This window comes from Haemaphysalis longicornis, unplaced genomic scaffold, assembly GCF_048455015.1.
Source record: "Haemaphysalis longicornis isolate Haplotype H1 unplaced genomic scaffold, Haemaphysalis longicornis Haplotype H1 scaffold_11, whole genome shotgun sequence".
NCBI lineage: Eukaryota > Metazoa > Arthropoda > Arachnida > Ixodida > Ixodidae > Haemaphysalis > Haemaphysalis longicornis.
The window spans coordinates 88,096,212-88,115,624 of record NW_027526214.1 but is presented as its reverse complement, the minus strand read 5'-3'; the positions used below and the strand labels follow the sequence as shown (position 1 = coordinate 88,115,624).

The 19,413-nt window shown below is 47.0% G+C and overlaps 2 protein-coding genes across 2 annotated transcripts; one reads left to right on the top strand and one right to left on the bottom strand.

The window, feature by feature from the left end:
* Window positions 1-465: 465 nt before the first annotated feature.
* Window positions 466-1,594, top strand: LOC144160714 (P2X purinoceptor 7-like). The gene is made up of 2 exons (XM_077691911.1): window positions 466-659; window positions 1,444-1,594. Exons 1-2 carry the CDS (start codon window positions 466-468, stop codon window positions 1,592-1,594), a joined length of 345 nt encoding a protein of 114 aa, XP_077548037.1.
* Window positions 1,595-11,021: 9,427 nt separating this feature from the next.
* Window positions 11,022-19,188, bottom strand: LOC144160713 (uncharacterized). The gene is made up of 4 exons (XM_077691910.1): window positions 18,862-19,188; window positions 12,656-12,754; window positions 12,513-12,590; window positions 11,022-11,213 (listed from the first exon to the last, which is right to left on the bottom strand). Exons 1-4 carry the CDS (start codon window positions 19,186-19,188, stop codon window positions 11,022-11,024), a joined length of 696 nt encoding a protein of 231 aa, XP_077548036.1.
* Between the last annotated feature and the right edge of the window lie 225 nt (window positions 19,189-19,413).

The following is a 19,413-nucleotide window of genomic DNA, read 5'->3' as shown; positions in this document are numbered from 1 at the left end:
TTTGACGTTTTCGGAGATCGTTTTATACTTGCCCACTGGAACAGCACATTGTAATACTTTAGACGTTTTCTGGGCTTTATCTCGTTGAGCTGCAAACATCCGGCGCCCGCTCGCCTAAAGTGTTGCTGCTACGCGCTTCTTGGCTTATTTTTCATGCACTCACGCTGCCAAACTTTTTTTTTTTCGCCGGTAACGAGCGATTGAAGCGTTAGTTTTGTGGCAATATTTACTTCGGCGCATACTCATGCAAACGGCAGCGCGCGCGCGCTCTTTTATTCTAGTATTTCTGGCCGTGCCACAGTGAGTGCTTTATTCATATAAAAAGTGGAAAAGGTGTGGACTGGTGATATTTTGAACTCATTTGGGAGTTCGCCAGCGTACAACCCTGTCCGGGGGCGGCCTGCGGTAGAGTATTAGATACAGCGAAAACTATATTTCAGGTGCACGTGTGGTCGTTGCCGGCCAATGGAGAGCGAGCTCGAGTCGGTGTGCTGCGCCGAAATTTCGAGGGTGGCGGCCCTTGTGCCAGAGGGCTCAAAATGCATTACAAGCCACCCCGGTTTTGAGCCGATATGCCTTAACATCCACGCTCTGCAGGTGGCATATTATACGCTGCGGCAAGATAGGCCTGCAATTGTCGATGCACCCGATATTCACACGTACGTACGAACACTCACCCTGCTATGCTAGAGTTCGCGGGTGCGATTCCCGCCCACGGCGGAATGCATAAATACCCGTGTATGTAGATTCCTAGGTGGTGAAAATTACCGGAGCCCCCCTCTTCCCCCCCCCCCCCCGCCCCACTGCGACGTCTTTCATAGCCACATCGTGGTTTAGGGACGTAAAATCCGATATTACGTACAGTATTCGCATCAAATTGGATATAATGAGCTTGTTGCAATATTTGCACCTATTCTCAAATTGAAACAAACATTCGGATCCTCTTAAAAAATCGGGACGTTTATAAAAGGTAGTTTTCATCTGCCCCACTTGTTATTTATAACTGTACGAATTGTAGCAGCTAATGTTGCAATCGCATATTGAGGGACCATCACCAGCCACACTCTAGTACAAAATTTTGTACTTTAATACTTTGTAGCCCCGCCAGCCACTGCCTTGGTAGTTTTGTGAATATTTATGTGGAGAATATTTATGTGTACCGTGATTCTAGACTTCCCTTGTCTGCACTTCGATTGCATAAGCCTGGATACTTATATTTTTGAAGGAAGCACTGCTGCTGCAACACATAGAACAAGCAGGGAATGTCAAAGGCTGCTCGAGTATCGTGACATGACCCAATGCGGTGTATGGAAAAAAAATTCAAGTGTTTATGCAGAGATTTTAGGTCCATCTGTGTTAGATGCCAACAAAAAATCTTGTGTACGTATTCCACCTGTTGCAATTTCCTATGCTTGCTAATTTTTTTTTTCATTTATGTAGCAGGTACCGATACACTGAGTGCCGCCAGTTCGTACGCTGGGTATGGGTGCGTCTCGGACAGAGGCATCGCGAGGTGCTGCCAAGCTGCGTGGTGAAGGAGATAAGGAATGCCTTTCCTTCGGCTCAGTATGCCGGTTTCAAATATCCCGAGTAGAATCTCTGCCTCCAAAAAAATAAAGGTCATGACAGATTTGGTGCTTTATTTCGTAATTATATGCATGACAATCACAGTTTGCAAACAGAAATAAAAACAAGGTAACCAAATGCACTCCACAGGAGTGTAGGAACTGTAACCATTTGGGCAAGTTGGTTGCATGTTTTGCACCATTTGGCTGCAAAGGCTATAGAAATATTGACCATGACTAAATCATGCTTTCCTATAACCCAAAGATGAAGAGGTGTTAAAGAAAAATGGAGGTTTGTTATAATGAATGAATCAATGATATTCCTTTTCAATGCAATGTACAGGAGAGCGGAAAAAGGTGTTACTTCAACAGCTTGATGGAGCCGCAGGACCCCTGATTGGTGATCTCAGCAGTGATACAACAAAAACATCAAAGCAATTCGACAATACTTATTGCAATCAACAAAAAACTTAATACAATGAATATATGGCACAGTGGGATAAAAATGCACTCTGCAACATGACTAAAAAAGAGAATGCAGGGAATACTTGACACACCTGCAGGAGAAAAAGGCTAAAAACATGAATTTTCTGAGCCTACAAATGTGAATATTTCTCTTCAGTACAGAACATCACTGCTTATAATGCAAGGAGATATGTGTAACATATAAAAGACTTATTGACAAATCAGTATGCCAAGGTACCTATGCAAGAAGCAGAAATTGAAAAAAACTGACAGTGACACAGACACAGGACTGTAAGGCTGAGAAAAAATGGAAGTAATGAGCTTGGCAGCATTGCAAATTGTGATAGGAAGGGCATGGGGTCAGATTCTGTGCAACTCAACTCTTGCTGTAGCAAACAACAATGGAATTCATGCTTTGTCAACTGGTTTTCACATCTGTCCCACCCATTACAAGCAAGACGCCATGAAGCAAGCATCACAGCTAGGAGCAGTGGAAAAGACATTCACGAAAACGACAAACGTGAGACTTGGCAGTACCATACAGTGCTGCCAAGTACACTAAAGGTACACTAAATCTCTTTCTTTAAAAATTAAGGTTGCAGTATCATTTCATAGTATTTTGTGCAGAGAGTTTGAAAAGCAGGTCGAAAATTTACAGAAACTAGCTGAGAAATAGCATGGCTGGTGACCAGTACTGCATATACATGCTACAGACACTTTGTTCTTTCTACGCGCCTGCAGCACGTCTGCAAAGGTTCCACGAGGGGGGGGGATAACCTAGAATAATAAATGCCGAGCTTCATTGAACCTCAGTTCTTTAGTACATGAAAAAAAACTGAAGACTGGAGACTCGACTCCGAGTGCAGCACTTTGCGTTTTCGGGAGTGCAGTTGTTCAATCTCACCAGAGTCGCGTTTATCTGCAGCGGTTTTGTTTTTGACGGTTGAGCGGACCATCTGCTTATATAGGCCTGTACTTTTTCGATTACGGCCTGTTTTTCATCATGTTCGACAGGGCTAACCATGCTTGTTTATCCGACAGTATAATCAGCTACCCTGCCGGCATGTCGCTGGTCGCAAAAAAAAAAAGGCCAGTGGCACTGGCTCGGCTATGCAATGACCTGGCTGCCGACAAAGTTCAGACATAAGTTTCCTTGCACCCGCCGCGGTGGCTGAGTGGCTAAGGCGTTGCGCTGCTGAGCACGAGGTCGCGGGTTCGATTTTTGGCCGCGGCTGCCGCTTTTCTGATGGAGGCAAAAAGCAAAAACGCCCGTATGTACGAGATTTTGGCGCACGTTAAAGATCCCCAGGAGGTCAAAAATTAATCCGGAGCCCTCCACTACGGCGCGCCTCATCGCCTGCGCTGCGTCGGCGCGTTAAACCCTACAATCAATCAATCATAAGTTTCCTTGCAAAATAAACTAAGAAAAAGCATATCGGGTGCCGGCATTGCGGAAGTCTGCTATAAGCATTCAGTCAAAACAATTTTAGTCTGTTGTAGCCGATAGTCCGCTCCAGCCAAATCTGTTATGAGCAGAGTGAACTCCAGTTAAAATGCACGGGGACCAGACAAACCAACACTAATGGTCTGTTCTAACCGGAAGTCCGTTGTTGCCGGATCCGCTGTAACGAGCGTAGCCTGTAAACGTAACATAGACATCTGGGAAGTTGAGCACAATGACGATCTGCTACAAAAGAGACGTGCAATTGTGTGACCAAATCACACACTGTCGTCACTGGTGCCTTGTGAGTGCTTAGGTCGGTCTCGATGCAAACCTTGACAGGTGTTCCCGCACTAGCACAGCCTTGTCCACTGGTTCAAGAGAGCTTGCAAGTGGTGGTGGTGGAACAGGCAGAGTTGCGATGCATGAAGCACTGAAACTGCCACTCTCCACGCCCTCTTCCACAATCTCAAAAAGACGGTCAATATAACCTGCACCGGTTGCATGCAAACCAAAAATCACGTCAATCTCATTCATATACAAACTATCATTGTCTATCCTACAGTCTCTGCTTTCTTCATGTAGAAAAAGGAGCAATGCAAATATTTTGCAACTGTATCCGAAATGTCTGGTGCTGTACTCCATGTAAACCATTTTTGGCAGTTCACTGCAAAATACATAGCCAAAACACTACACTACCTACACAGAAGAATGTAGCGTTGGCTTGCAATTCATGGTTTTGTCTTGAAAGACAGGGAATAATATTTTTAGATATGTTCGCACCACACCAAGAACTTGACATCACAAAGTTTCACACGTTTCAGCATGTGTAGAGAATTGGTGAAACTTGACACCTAAATTTTCAGTATACCAACACGTGTGCACAACTGCTCGAGATAACCACACCGTGTGCCTAGGAATGTGGCCACTAATGGTGATGCTCACTCTGATGTAAAAGTGCAAGTTGTCATTATGTTATTACTTACTCTAAAAACTGAAGACGGCAAAAGCAAAATTTCATGCTTTGCTTTAAATTATCACGTTTAAATTTATGAGCACTATACCTGTCACAACTGCTTCGGGGATATTAGTGCATACTACAGCCACTAAATAAGCTATACTTAAGAGTAACGACACTGATGCGCAGCAGCAGCCATTTTGGTGCCTGGCGCCCGAGTGGCCAGCTTTATGCGGCCTATTGCAGACAACATCGACAGACAGAATTGGTCCGGGTGCGCTCTGCAAACATGACAGCTGCGTTTACTTATCGAGGATTTCAAGCCTGCCCACTGGTGTGACAGGGTCACGCTTGTTTACACTAGTGTAGTTTTAGTTGATCTAGGTTACGCTAGAGCCACTAAATAAGCTACGCGTTTCTAGTGGCTGTAGGCAACGCTAGGTCACAGTCGTTCTTTCGCAGTGGGAAGTGAAGCAGGCGTTTTCCACCGTCTGGCCGGTGGAAGCAGCACGGCATCGCTGCTTTTCCTGGGGCTTAAAAACTCACTCCCAAACGTGTCATACAGCCGCACTGCGCTCCAAAAATCACGATTTATCGAAAAACATGTGCATGCGGCAATACAGAGGCACCAAAATGTCAGGGCTCATGGATATTTCAGGGTAAACGAATGTCACATGACGCGGTCCGACCAACAGCCGCTCTAGGCAGCATACAAACGTGACAAAAGAGTGCCGATACTCTGAAACCCCATCTAGTGGCTCTAGTGCATCCCAGTGGCTCTAAAATGGGGGTCCGTAGACCCCGGGGGTCCCCGACGCCTTCCCCAATGCTCTCCCCGGACCCTCCCACCCCATTCATTTATTCTTTTTTTGCTAAAGCTTGGTGGGAATGGGAAAAGTTGGCTTCGCTGCATTACTTGTACATTTAATTTCTCCGCGCAGCACAAGTTTTAATGTTGGCTTTTTCCACGACATAGAAGCTATGCAAAAAAGCCAGGCACACAAAAGGCTAGGTGACTTTTGGCTTCACGGGGTAATTGTTCAGCAATATTACACGCATAAGCCCAAAAGTCAGACATCACAGGTGGGCATTGAATAGGTATGTTGGCAACTGTAGCTGCAAGTGCCAACTGCTCGACATTATGACACATTCAACTCATTGTGGGGCATGGGCATAGCTGGGCCAAGGGGGGCGTATCAGCGTCAGAACACTCGCGAATATTTTCCAATCGCTGCACTCTTCAACTCTGTCTTTTTTTCATATTTACAATCCGAATCAATATAATATATCATGAAAATAGAAATGACATGGATGAAAAATGACTGTACAATCTTTTGAACAGGCTTTCTTTTTAGTAACTTTTTTTTACCGGTGGCATATACCCCCCTTCCCTGAAAAATATTCCTCGTTATACCACTCTCACATGGTCCCCCATCCCATTTGCAAACCCGAAAGGGGCCCCCAACACACTCATGGTTGAGAACCACCGGTGCATACTATACAATTTTTTCTGGTAAGCTTTTATCTGCAGCAAACAGGGAGCCAAATTTGCTCTTTTAATTAGTAGGTGCAAATTTTTTTTTTGCTCTTCCTGTACGTCTATGTACACATGAAAAGTTGCAGGCTCTTTGATTGCAAATACCACCGGCTTTCCCTTTCTTGCTTTTGGGTTTTTCACTCCATACTGCTCGTTTCCCAGGGCCGTTGTGCGTTGCGCCCTGTCAGCGTTGCCATTGTAGTGCAAGGCAGCCAGTTCTGACCTGTGCAGGAAAATGCATAACAACACAAATGCACACCATTAACTGTACAACAACTAAACAGAACATACTTCGATGACAGTTTTATGAAATGTGGGCCTACATGCATGATCAAGGGAAGGTGCTCCTTTTAAAACAAAATAGATGGAGCTTGCTGCTTAGTGCAGAGCTCACAGCTGTGTGCCCCACTATGGTACATTCCTCATCTGAAGTCTAGCCTATTTTGTTTTCCTATAGCGACCGGGCGGCCGTTGTATGGCACCACCATTGCTTCAGCGAACAGCGCCGCCGTGGTGAACCGCTCATCAGTGGAATGCCGGTGGCGGTCAGCGCAGCGTTATTGTGCATGACTTTCTGTCGTTCTGCTGCGGTGAGGATTGCAAAGCGTGCATAACCACAAGGACTTTTTCCAGATCGGTAAATCTTGAGCATTGAAATGACCTTTACGAGGCATGCCATGCGTGCGATTTACGCCCATACTCAGTAATTACAAATAGCAGACGACGCTCAATGCGCCAAGCTGGAAGTCAAGCTGGAAGTGCAACTCCGTTCCTTCGCACAGTTGTTTCATGCCTGCATGCAGTTTGACATATCGAGGAGTATATTGCAGGTAAATGCTCCCACAAAGCCGGTGTGTGCAACCGATCCAGGAATGCTGCGGCGCTCGCCTTTGCCAATTGATGACAAAACCGCAGCGTGCACAAGCGAAAGCCAAAGGGGGAGGGGGCGGTTCTTTCTAAGATTTACCTCAAAAACCACATTGTGATGCACGACGCTTCCATAACTTCATTAACCATGGTTAAAACGTGTTTAGTTTCACAGAAATGCTCTTAATACAGTCATCGAGAATCATTTACAGAATAAATACTACGGGATAGTAGAACGTTATTGCTTTGAATGTTTTGGTGGTTGTGTCGTGGAAAAGAAACCACCAAAACATTCAAAGCACCGAAGCAAACACGACAAATGCAACGGGAGGCTCTGTAGTCCAATGCCCCGGCTCATTCGACTAACGAGGGGAATGCTGAGTAGTGACGCCACCCGTCCAGCTGCCCGGTCCCTTTGGTCGGGTGCGTAAGTGCAGTCCATGACCACAATGTCGCTTTGGGGAGATTGATTCCAATTGATAAACATTTCAGTGAGCCTGCAGCTGGGGAAGGATATGGCCACCTTTGATTCCAAATGAGCCCAGCTGCACAGGATTTTGTCGAGTCTCTGCCCGAGTGAGACCAGCTAAGCTAAACATGGGTAATTGGTTGAGGAAAGTGCCTAGTCAGAAAAAAAAAATTCAGTGACGCTGAGTAGTCATAAATTGTTTTGCCGACTTCTGCATGTTAGCTGTTAGTGCTGCAAAGCACCATCTCTATGACACCTTTACCAAGGATATTCAGGGATATTCTAGGCCCTGCCTAGGCATTGTCAAGGGTGCAAGAAAGCACGTCTGCTTACATTTCACTACTGTTTTCGCACGCTAAACATCTGCTTCTTTACATCTCAAAAAATGACATCACGAAAAATCTTCTGGAACAGCTACACCCTTGGAAGTAGACAAGTTTACCCCCGCCCCCAGAAACAATGAGGGAACTTTACAAAAGCCATGCCACCTTGAACTTTTCAAAGCTTTGCGAATGCCTTAATACACAGTCTCGGGTAGCGAAGAAGATAACTTAATACCCCCCGCCATTCTCATCTCCCAATTTCTGCGCTCATTGAGGGGAGAGGGAATAAGGAGCCTACTGGCTCTGCCCACCATCATACCCGTCAAAATAAAATATTACCGTAAAGATTAGGAGCTAGACGCACCGTGTTCTCACATTCAGAGTTTCGCTTATCTGTGCTCATTTTTATTTCACCCAGGAGTGTCAGCACCATTCGTTTTCGAACATAGTGGGGCAAAGCTATGGCGGAGCACAGCAGCGGGAAGATATGTAAGATGTACAACAGGACGAGGCAGTGCAGAAAGCAGAATGAAAAATTGGAACGGGACCAATGCTAATTTCTACCTCATCCAAAGCAGTGATTTCGTTCTGCACGATTCATAGCATAAAGCAGCACACCTGTTCTCACAAGCTCACTTTACATTGTAAAAGCTGTATAAAGCAGCACTACTGCACACCCAAGCTGGCTTTATAGTGAAAAAGCCCGTTTCGGGTGAGGAGTGTGCAGGGCCGCACTGACATAAGCCAGGAAAATCCAGTCACATAATTAAATCTCCTCTTTGTCCCCTTTAAAAATCAAGGGTTTTAAATAAGGAAAAAAATTGCGGGCTTTTATATTTCAATTTCAAGGTTTTCAAGGACCTGTATGAACCATGACTAATGTACACTTCAGGTATGTAAGGAAATTGATTTGGATTCATACCTTGCCAACATTCCTTGAAAGGAAAATGTGAAGCTCTTTGGAGCAAAACGATTCACAACCGAATGAAAGGACTCGAAGCTTGACGTCTGGCACAATGGCGACACCTGCTTGATGTCCACAAGCAGGCGATGGTTGTCGACTGCACCACGTAGCTTGTCAAAGGCGTCAGTACCTGGTCACAAAACATTTAAGGATACAACACAAACTCAAGAAGTATTTTGCATTTTAGAACCATAAATAATTAACAGTATGGCAGTGAGCAAGTTTACACCACTATTAGTTGAAATACATCAACCAAACGCTATTTCCATCATCAGGTGTCAGTATTGCATTAGTGATTGCTAATACCTATTCTTCTAGCACAGAAATATGGAAGGATATTCATTGACAAATGGCAAGTTAGTACGCAGTATAAAAAGTACCTGAAAAAATCCACTTTCTAGGTAGAAGGTCGCAATGCTCGCAGTTGCCATACTGCTCGCTGTGTCCGCAGTGCTTGTCTTGGACATGGTTGAGCATGGATAGCCAGATGACTATCGCAAGCTCTCCTCGTTCCTCCGCAGTCGTCACTCTCCTTGCAGCAATTCTTACAGAGAAGTAGAAATGGTTGATTATGGATGGAATCCACTTTTCAATGAGACCACAGCCTCGTGACCGGGAGACAGCCTGCAGTTTCTTCTTAAGCCCTAGACAAAACAAGAGAAGAAAGTAGGCAACCATGTAACTGCTCGGTCTTGCCACAATTGGCGGAGTTGCATAACCATCGGGTTTGGCCATAATCAAATTAAAGGGGTGGAGCACCAATTTTTGTCGCATACATGGTCTTTAGCTCATATGAAAGCCACTGTTTTATGTAGTCGACTGAAGGAGAAGATGAGTGGAGCATGCAACCGTGAAGGCTGAACCGCACGCATGAGTGACAAAACACAACGTTGCGTCACAGATTGCTCCATTTTGCAATGCAGAACTAAGTGAATTCCCTAGCGATTCGTCGCTGTAGTCACTTTCACATACAAAATCGCGTACATGCGGTTGGGCCGTGACTTGTGTTCGCGACTGGTGAGGATTGACAAAGAAAACAAAACCAAGGTGGGCAGCACAAGCTCGCGGAAGAAATTTGGGATTCCATCAGCTATGGTGGTAACTGATGGTAACTGAGAATGGGAAAACAAACAGCGCTGCACTTACAACCTAATCTTTATCGCGCACTGGTTCTTCAAAAATGAATGCACACTAACTTGCCCAACGTTCTATTATAGCGGTAATGTTTAAGATGTGAAGCATTTCTTGATCGGGGGTATGTCACTCCTGCGTGCTCCATCCGCAGCGCCTCTCCTCCTCTCTCACTCTCCCCTCGCCAACAATACTGCAGGTGCACGCTGCACGTGCCCCTCTGGCCCCCACTCTCTACTCCTCGCAATGCCGCTTCTGTGAGGCTCCGGGCACGCTTTATGTGTGGGGCTGCGAGAAGAACCCGAACCTCCCCCCCCCCTGCCCTTCACCTCCCTACTGGGAGAGAGCACTGTCCAGCTCGGACCCTGATGACCAGCTTTGGCTCGTGAAGAGGGCTCAAGAAGCCGGACGGTCTGAAGGGAATCTTCCCCAAGGTGAACTGCTTTATAGGGACGTTTATTCCTCTTGCTCCTCCCTCTCCCTCTCTCGCTCTCTTCGCAAGCGGATAAGCAGGTGCACGCTACACGTGCCCTCCCTCGCCCTCCCTTTCTCGCCAGCGAATAAAGCAGGTGCGCGCAGCGCGCCCTTTCAGTCTTCTTGGAGGGATCGCCTGCGCCAGTTCTGCTACGTCGTTGTATGATGAGTTTGACCGGCACCAACAATCTCGTCAGCGTAGATGTGAAGCATCATGGGGGTGCACATTATGTTCCCATTCGTGCTCCGATAAATGAAACAACACAATAGAACCACACGGAACCCCCATGATGCTTCGCATCTTCTCAGGGTTCCCCACAAGAAAATGGTGTAATTGTTTTGAAACGTTGCATTTCAAGCACAATTGACAGTACCATGGATGAGATGATTGGGCTTGAAAGTGAACGTAAGCCGAGATCGCAAATGAACGAATTACAGGCCTAATAATAAGATTGTTCACAGTTGAAAGCAAAATCGTCCAGTCTTTATTTTGTTTGGGTGACGCAAGCCACATATGCCTTGGAATAAGGTTTGTGTTTTTTTTTTTGTGGTCGTGGAAGTTGGGGGTGCGCTGTAATCATACAACTAGGGTACTCTTTAGCAGTAATGTTGCCATTGGGGAAGCTTACAGGAAAGTAGCCATAAATAAAACACAATGGTGACAGGGCAGCACTTAGGCTAAAAGTGGTCCCTACTCTGCTAACGTGCCGCTCTGATGTACTCACTTGCTATATAAGAGGTACTCTGAACAACATTAGTATGTCTAAGTATGGTAGAAACATTTCCCACAATACTCAGACGAAATATACACTAAAATAATTGAGGTACTAACCTTTGGCAACATGCCAAGCATCAATGTAGTCCGGAATGTCAGGTCGGTGTTGTGCCATGTATTTGAGCACCTGGGTCTGCCTGTCGGTCACAAGCTCAAGCACACAGACTTCCTTCTCCTCGAGGCCTTTTAGGGCCCTCTTCAATCCTTCCAGCTCCATCGCGCAACTGCTGCCAACTTCATTACACTGCAAAGGCAGGTGAGGTAGACAAGGGTTTATTTAATCTGCTAACAATACAGTAGAATCTCGATAAACGGTAATCGCTTAAACGGAATTGCCGCTTAAACGGAACAGTGCCTGGAATTTGGTTGGTTTTGTATTCAGATAACAAAAAAAAACTCTGGGTAATCGGAACAAAAATTTCCGCGACACCCTGTAAACGAAATCAGAAATGGAACTTCTTGTGAAATCCACTGGCATGAAAATCAGCTTTTTACGGATCCAGCTGTTTCGTTGTTTTTTTTCTTCCTCCATGCTTTTTTAGCCGTTGGCTTCTTAAGCCTCGTCTCATAAGTGGTTAGCCGTGTTAGCGCAATGAATGCAACATCGCACTTCTTGTTCCAGTCGTTCGGTCTCGATTTTAAACACCGAGGCTACAGGGCTCACCTCCTGTCACCTCGTTCGTGCCATCGTTGTGCTATTCGTCCTTCATTACCACATTGCCGCCTTCTAAATTCGGTGGCTCATGAGCACTCGCGAAGTTGAGGCCTCTAGCCTTTGTGAAGATGCAGTTGCAAGGACTCAAACAAAAATAATTGACGCATTTTGTAGTGCACAGCAACTCATTGTTGCCAAATCAACTTTGTGAATGCTGTGCCTACGCTTCTTGTAGTTTTCTTTCTTTCTGAAAACTATCAGCTACACTCACTTTCTAGTGGTTAGAGTTCCATGAAATGCCCTTAGAAGTGTGTACGCACATAAATTTGCACCTTAGAACATCTCTCTCAGTAAACGGAACTCCTGTTAAACGCAACTAATTTTTCCAGTCCCTTGAAGTTCCGTTTATCGAGCGTCTACTGTATATTCTACAAGTTAAAACAAAATTTTCACCTGCACAAGCTGCACATCAATTATACGGTTGAGTGACATGTACAGAAAGGTGTAAGTGCCGAACTTGGCGCTGTAGCCAGGCGAATCAGCACGGCTGTCGCCGGAGAGCATGGCACTGGTGCTGCTTAGTTGCTGGTACAAATAATTTTGTTCTTGTTGCCAGAGCTGAAATGAAAGGTAAATATAAAAATATATATGGAGTGCTCTAGGCCTAGAAATAAGGCAAAATGTTGCAAAAAGACAATGAGAAGATTGAAGCAATGCTTTTAGCAATGCAACTGCACTAATTGGCAATTCAGTGCCACATATGATGATCCATATTCAGAGGACTGGGCGTCGAAGAAAACACTACGGATATTCTTAATAGTTCTAAATACCCATCCTGGTATTTAGGACTAAATGGCCGACACAAACAATAAGACACATCATGCTCACCTTGTGCACGGCTGGAATCAAAATATCCTTCTGGAGCCGGTTGTACGTTCGCCTGCTGAAGCACGCGATGCCAGCACTCTGGAACAGCCGCAGCACTTGCGTGGACTGGAGCCCGTGAACAAAATTGCAGCAGCCAAAGCGACGTTGACCATGGCAAAACGCTTCTTCTTTGGCTGCGTGTGCCAGCTCAAGATGTGGCCGTCTTGGCATGTTGACGTCACCACAGAAAGAGAGCCAAAAACCTGCAAAAGGAAGAGAACACACCCAAATAGTACCCTTCATGTGGCGAAATGTAGCAGTACAGCTATTGTTATGCTGCTACAGCATGCAAGAAAGGTAATTCGGTACCTTGTGATGAAGCTTTCACGTATGCTCTTCAGAAATCCTCAAAAATCGTGGCAAGTGACCACTTTTACCTTTTAAATTCCTACGGCCATTCTTTCAATTCCTAGCGAAGCATCTGTGTTATAGAACATAATTTTCAATTCGCAAAGCATTTTGCACATTACATGACAAATATTTTTGCTGAAAACTTCCCCTCACATGCAAACTGAATTGCTTTGATGAAGGCCTTTCGCAAAGGCAAAAAAAAAGATCCCCGCTCTTGTGTTGCAGACACAAAAATCGGGAAAAGTAAGCCTATAACAGCTTCACTGTGAGAACGGCCGCACACCCTCATAGAGGCTCCGAAAGAAACTTAGCAGGGCCAGTGCGACTAAGCTCATTACATTCACTTCATTCATTGAATGTCACCATAGGCTCCTCCTTCCAAAAGTAGTCTCTGACTGACTCAGTAGGTTCAAGTTCTCTGCGGAGTAAGACGGACAGATGAGGTAGTCAATGCATATGCATGTTTGAAATTGGAAGCGCGAACTGAGACAGGGAAAGGAGAGGTAACAGCACTTACTAACAGCTGCAAGCTTGCTCAACATGAATACCCAAACAAGGCACGTGGCCCCCCAGCAGACTGTCACAAATTGTGATGTAGTTGGTGGGAAGACAACAGTGAAGCAAAGACGAGCAGCCACCGCACGAGCAGCAAAGCTCGGGACATATTTTTCGTCAATCGAATAGCGTTAGCCATTCGAAGATAGTAAATAAAATGGTGTCCTGTAACCCGCGTCTGCTTCTTAGTTTCAACACAGCCAAATCTTTACCTTTGTCTCATTCGCCGGATATACAAGACGGCATTGCAGTTACCCCACAGTACTCCCACTGCCAGATTAGAACCGCTAGCGTTTACAACACTGCAGAAGAAATAATCGAGGCCCATCAACTCAATCAACGTAAGCGCCTATCGACAACATCCACTGGTCGACAGATCATGCATAGATTAAATCTGCGAGCTCCGCTAATCACTGATACGAAAGTCCCCATTCCTCCAAGCATTCATGCGCACCTCTGCATCCGCCCTCTCCCACGCAATATGGACCCAGTGCACAACAAAACACGCAGGGAACAGCCAGCACGGGCCTTGACTGAGAAATCCCATTAAGCCGAGCCCCCTCTACGTAGACGCAGCAGACTATAGACATCACGACGCGTACGCTGTCACAGCCATATTCAGCCCTAACTCCCCACCCCTCACCTCCCTCACAATACGCACCTGTCATCCGGCAACGGCGGAGGAAGCGGCAATCGCCCTAGCACTAACGCCACAGCCAACCCCCATAATTATCGTCTCTGATTCAAAAACGGCCATTCGAAACTTTGCCAGAGGTACCATATCTCCTCAGGCGCTCCACATTCTTGTTCAAAATCCCCCTACCGACCCCGTGGAGCTGATCTGTACTCCTGCCCACGCAGGGCTGGGGGGCAACGAGGCAGCCAACAAAGCAGCTCGAGAACTCACTGTCCGAGCAGGCCCAAGCCTCGTACCCTTACACAAAGCCCGATCATCCGCCCTCTCCCACGCAATATGCACCCAGTGCACAACAAAACACGCAGGGAACAGCGAGCACGGGCCTTGACTGAGAAATCCCATTAAGCCGAGCACCCTCTACGTAGACGCAGCAGATTATAGACATCACGACGCGTACGCTGTCACAGCCATATTCAGCCCTAACTCCCCACCCCTCACCTCCCTCACAATACGCACCTGTCATCCGGCAACGGCGGAGCAAGCGGCAATCGCCCTAGCACTAACGCCACAGCCAACCCCTACAATTATCGTCTCTGATTCGAAAACGGCCATTCAAAACTTTGCCAGAGGTACCATATCTCCTCAGGCGCTTCAAATTCTTGTTCAAAATCCCCCTACCGACTCTGTGGAGCTGATCTGTACTCCTGCCCATGCAGGGCTGGGGGGCAACGAGGCAGCCAACAAAGCAGCTCGAGAACTCACTGTCCGAGCAGGCCCAAGCCTCGTACCCTTACACAAAGCCCGATCATCCGCCCTCTCCCACGCAATATGCACCCAATGCACAACAAAACACGCAGGGAACAGCGAGCACGGGCCTTGACTGAGAAATCCCATTAAGCCGAGCACCCTCTACGTAGACGCAGCAGACTATAGACATAACGACGCGTACGCTGTCACAGCCATATTCAGCCCTAACTACCCACCCCTCACAATACGCACCTGTCATCCGGCAACGGCGGAGGAAGCGGCAATCGCCCTAGCACTAACGCCCTAGCAAGCTGTCCATGTGGGCATGGACAGCTTGCTGAGCTATAGGGAAATAACTGAGCATTACCGCCTCGCCTGTCGCATATTCCCGCCGGCTCATTCTACCCTCTCTCACTCTGAAGAACGCTTATGGCGCCTCATTGAAACAAACACTTTGCCCTGTCGCGCCAAACTGCACCTAATTCATCCCACACTGTATCAGTCCCCCAACTGCCCCGCATGTGGCTTGAAAGACACCATCATCCATACCATGTGGGCATGCAACAACGACCCTTTTCCATTAATCCGTACCACCAAGCAATGGGAGGCAGCGCTGCGTAGCTCCGACCCGCAGATGCAAACAAGTCTGACGGAATGGGCTGCCTTGGTCACCGGCAAACTGTAACTACTGGTCACCGCCCCCTCCTAACTACATATCGCAATAAAGTTGATTTCTCTCTTCTCTCTCTTTACCTTTGTGGGAAGTATGGCAAAAAAAATGACGGCAGAAACGTGGTGTGCCTTCAGACACCCCTCAATAATAACCCAATCCGGGAATATGTGCTAGCAACATGGAACAAAAATGATTTTCATACCTCCACCGATGACTCTGCAGGGAGGTGGCATTTCCTGCAAAACTTCATGAATTGCAGGAGGTTGTCTTCATAGACTATGAAGTTGCGAGAGCACGGGTCAATGGGAGCACTGTAAAAAAATGTATGTCCTGTTTCACACAACTGCACTGTTTCTGTGCAAATGCCTTTGCACTCTTCCTTCATATGGCAACACTGCAACACTCTTTTAAAGGGGCGCTGACAGAAACTTTTGCTCAAGAGATAGCATGCGGAATCGGTTGCTGTGGACATCCATTTATTGCCTAATAAATTTAAGGAGCGAATGTAGCTTGAAAGGTAAGTTATAGAGCTGTGCCCATGCCGAATATTTGGGCCCAAGCCCAGCCCGGGCCCGGTGGTTATCGCAGTAGGCCCGGCCCGACGAGACGAAGGCCATTGGGCAGGCCCAGCCCTAGACCTTAACCTTATGGCCCGGCACGGCCGCGTGTTTCGAACCCAAATAACGCGGGGGCCCGCGCCTGATTAGGGCACGTTTGGAAGTGAAAACTACCTCAACTTGCACTGTCACCTCAGTGTTTCATAGCTTCACTTTTGTTGGCTCAGAGAAGGAAACGAACTCTGAATAGGGCACTGCTACAGAAAACAGATGGAGTGGAGAGCAGTGTTTGCAGTTTAAAGTGTTCCATCTTGAAAATTTGTTTTCGCCCGAACTTAGAGGTGGAAACTAGTCACGCTGAATTGTCATTCGTTATACTTCCCTAGGCGGTGTGTCGCTGAGCCGCACGTGTTGCTAAGTTCATCCCAAGACATGCAATTGCAGATCTCTCACACTTACCGGCTTGCCATACGCCCACCTGTGCCTCAGGGCATAACGCTAAGTCCCGTGGGATGTAAAAAGAAACCTGACCCGTGCTTTTACCGCGTCAGCAACATGTAGTTTCTGTGATATCATAGAAAACTTAAGAATTGCTTCACTGTGCCGGGCCAGCCCGGGCCGCCAGGACAACCCGTCCCCTCCGGAGCATTTACATTTCGGCCCGATACCGCCCCGGGCCCGGGTTAAAAGTAAGTCAGGTGGCCCGAGCCGGGCCCACGGGCCGGGCACGGGCTTTCGGGTACGCCCGAGCCCGTGCACACCTCTAGTAAGTTATATCAATACATTGAAGCCGCGTGAGGATGCAGCACACTGATCTGAACCTCGTAATATCGACACAATGTTAGGTGGTCGTAAGGGGAGACCGAACCTCTTCCACTACTCAAGCTGAGCCTTTGAGTTGGTACAACAAGTATTCACGACGTCATAATTCTTCCTGCGGCACTCGTGCGACCAGAGTGATTTTGATTTATTGTAGTGTTTAACGCGCCGACGCAACGCAGGCGATGAGGCGCGCCGTAGTGGAGGGCTCCGGATTAATTTTGACCACCTGGGGATCTTTAACGTGCGCCGAAATTTCGTACACACGGGAGTTTTTGCTTTTCGCCTCCATCAGAAAAGCGGCCGCCGCGGCGGGGAATCGAATCCTGCCACCAGACTACCGCTCGGCGGCTGTTCATGACTCTGCTCACAGAGATGGTCTGAAAAGATTTGTAAGGGCTCAGTAATCCAAGTTATTTTTGAAACTCAATAAATAAACCATACAGATGTATTTCTCTTCAGCAACAAAGAAAAAAAAGTGGCTACTCAAGTTTCTGTGGTCTTGATCAACATTTCTAAGCTTATTCTTTATATTTCTCTTGTATTCATGTGTGTTGACAGGCTGCATCCATGCTTTTGAAACAATCGCGACAAACTCATTCATTGATCTTGTACTAAGCATGCCACCTCTGCACTCACCAGTCTCTATCACTGCTCTCAAAGCCACTGGTACACTTGCCATAGCACGCTTGCCAACATCACTATTTTAAAACACCTATTATGCTCTGTGCACCTGTATTTCTCAACAAGCCTACAATCTGTATGACACACATAAAAAGAAAAATTTCCTCTGAGCCATCAGGAGCACTTAAGGCAAAGAGTCCTCAACAGATGGCTCATGTGTAGTATCTATTGGGTCGTCTTCAAATGTCATAGACAGTTCTGGTGGCTCTGGTGTTAGTGGTGTGGAGCACCTCGGCTGTTCGTCATCCGGGAGCACAATGTCCGCAAAATCACACTCGGTCTGACATTCTGTGGTGGAAAGCGACGTTAAGGGTGCTATCAACAGGCATGTATTCAAGCTTATGAGTGAAGTGCATAACACAACATTGTTGCTTCTTCCACACTTGCAAATAAAAAGTGATACTTTAGAGGAGGAGCTGAAAAAAAAAGAACAGAGACGCATATACACGATTTCTTTAGCTCAGGAGAACTGAAATTAAAAAGGTAATAATTAAAAGGTAGCTGCGAGGCAGCTACAAGCTCTTACTCAGGCTAAACTGCACATAGATGTGCTAATTCCCGATATCCCAATGTAGTAAATATCACCATTGACAAACATGCGCACGGTTGTGCCCACATGCTCCTCACATACTTTCAGTAAAGGTTAGATGTATTTTCTCGATCCATACGCACCGAGTGACCGGTTCCAACTTGCTGTCTGCACGCCGATGCTTCTCATTTTCGGACGAGCCTGTGTTGGCTTCAGTGACACTTGCACAGTGCACTGAGCCTGGGCGTCGCATGTAGTGCGCGAAATTCCTGGTGTGGCTTCGCGTGGTGGTGAGTCGGAGTGATGGCCAAGTGCTGCATTAATAGATGATCAGAGCTGAGTCTTGAAGCAAAGTTTAATCAATAGTATGTGGCGTAGTTGCCAATACAATGTTAGCTATTCGAGTACGCATACATAATTACGAATATACTTCCCCTCTACTTGCTCATTTACGACATAAAACAACCGAAAAGATTTTAGGCATCAGCCTAACAGCAGAATTTCAACTTTCGGCACTGCGCGCAGAGCAGTGCGATGGGGGCTTACAGCGGAGCCGATCAGCGAAAGGCATATACGTGCCTGTGCTGGAAGATGTTTCTTCCATGACAATCTCTCCGCAGGGATGGACATCAACGGTGCCAACTTCAGTGTCAACAGTACCAACTTCAGTGAGACACTGCGGAAACCATCAAATACGCGAGCATCACTTCCACTGTCAACAAACTTGCCTAAGGCTATTTGCCGGACGTAATACACACCTGACGCTTCGGCGAAGTTGCGCCGCTCTCAGGCCGCAACAGTCTGCGTGCAGCAACTGGGTACACGGTCGGCACGGCACCGGACAGTAGCGAGCGTTTTTTTGGTATGTCGAAGCTCGCCGCATACGGGCACTCGTACGCGTCCAAGGTAAAGTGGAGCGAGCAAAGCACGCTCGACTTCCCTGGCGTCCAGTAGTGCCTCCCGGTAGCCCTGACAAACTCCACACAAACGTTCCTCTGGGCTTCGTCTCGGGGGAACTTGTGGAAGCTCACAGGGTCCCCGAATTTGCTTGGACAGTAGTACATCACACAACAGTAACCAGGCATGGTGCTTCGTGACGCAGCAGTAGAAGCTCGAGCATCGGTCGCACTCCCTCGCTGATACGACGAAGCCACCAAGCGCCCAAACAAACTGTGGTAACTGGAGTTCACGTTGACGTCGCTCGAGTCGCTAGCGTGGTATGACGTCACAAACCTCTTGCGCTGGCAATTCACTGACGTCATGGTTAGTGGCACTAGCGATAGGTCCCGATTTCCAGAAGAGCATTTAGG

Coding starts and splice junctions, on each gene's coding strand:
- LOC144160714 (XM_077691911.1), top strand. CDS start 466: ATGGAGAGCGAGCTCGAGTCGGTGTGCTGCGCCGAAATTTCGAGGGTG. Junction 660..1,443: donor GATGCACCCGATATTCACAC/GTACGTACGAAC, acceptor TTTATGTAGCAG/GTACCGATACACTGAGTGCC.
- LOC144160713 (XM_077691910.1), bottom strand. CDS start 19,188: ATGCCTGGTTACTGTTGTGTGATGTACTACTGTCCAAGCAAATTCGGG. Junction 12,591..12,655: donor AGCGTTTTGCCATGGTCAAC/GTCGCTTTGGCT, acceptor CGGCTGTTCCAG/AGTGCTGGCATCGCGTGCTT. Junction 11,214..12,512: donor TGATTCCAGCCGTGCACAAG/GTGAGCATGATG, acceptor CTGCCTTTGCAG/TGTAATGAAGTTGGCAGCAG.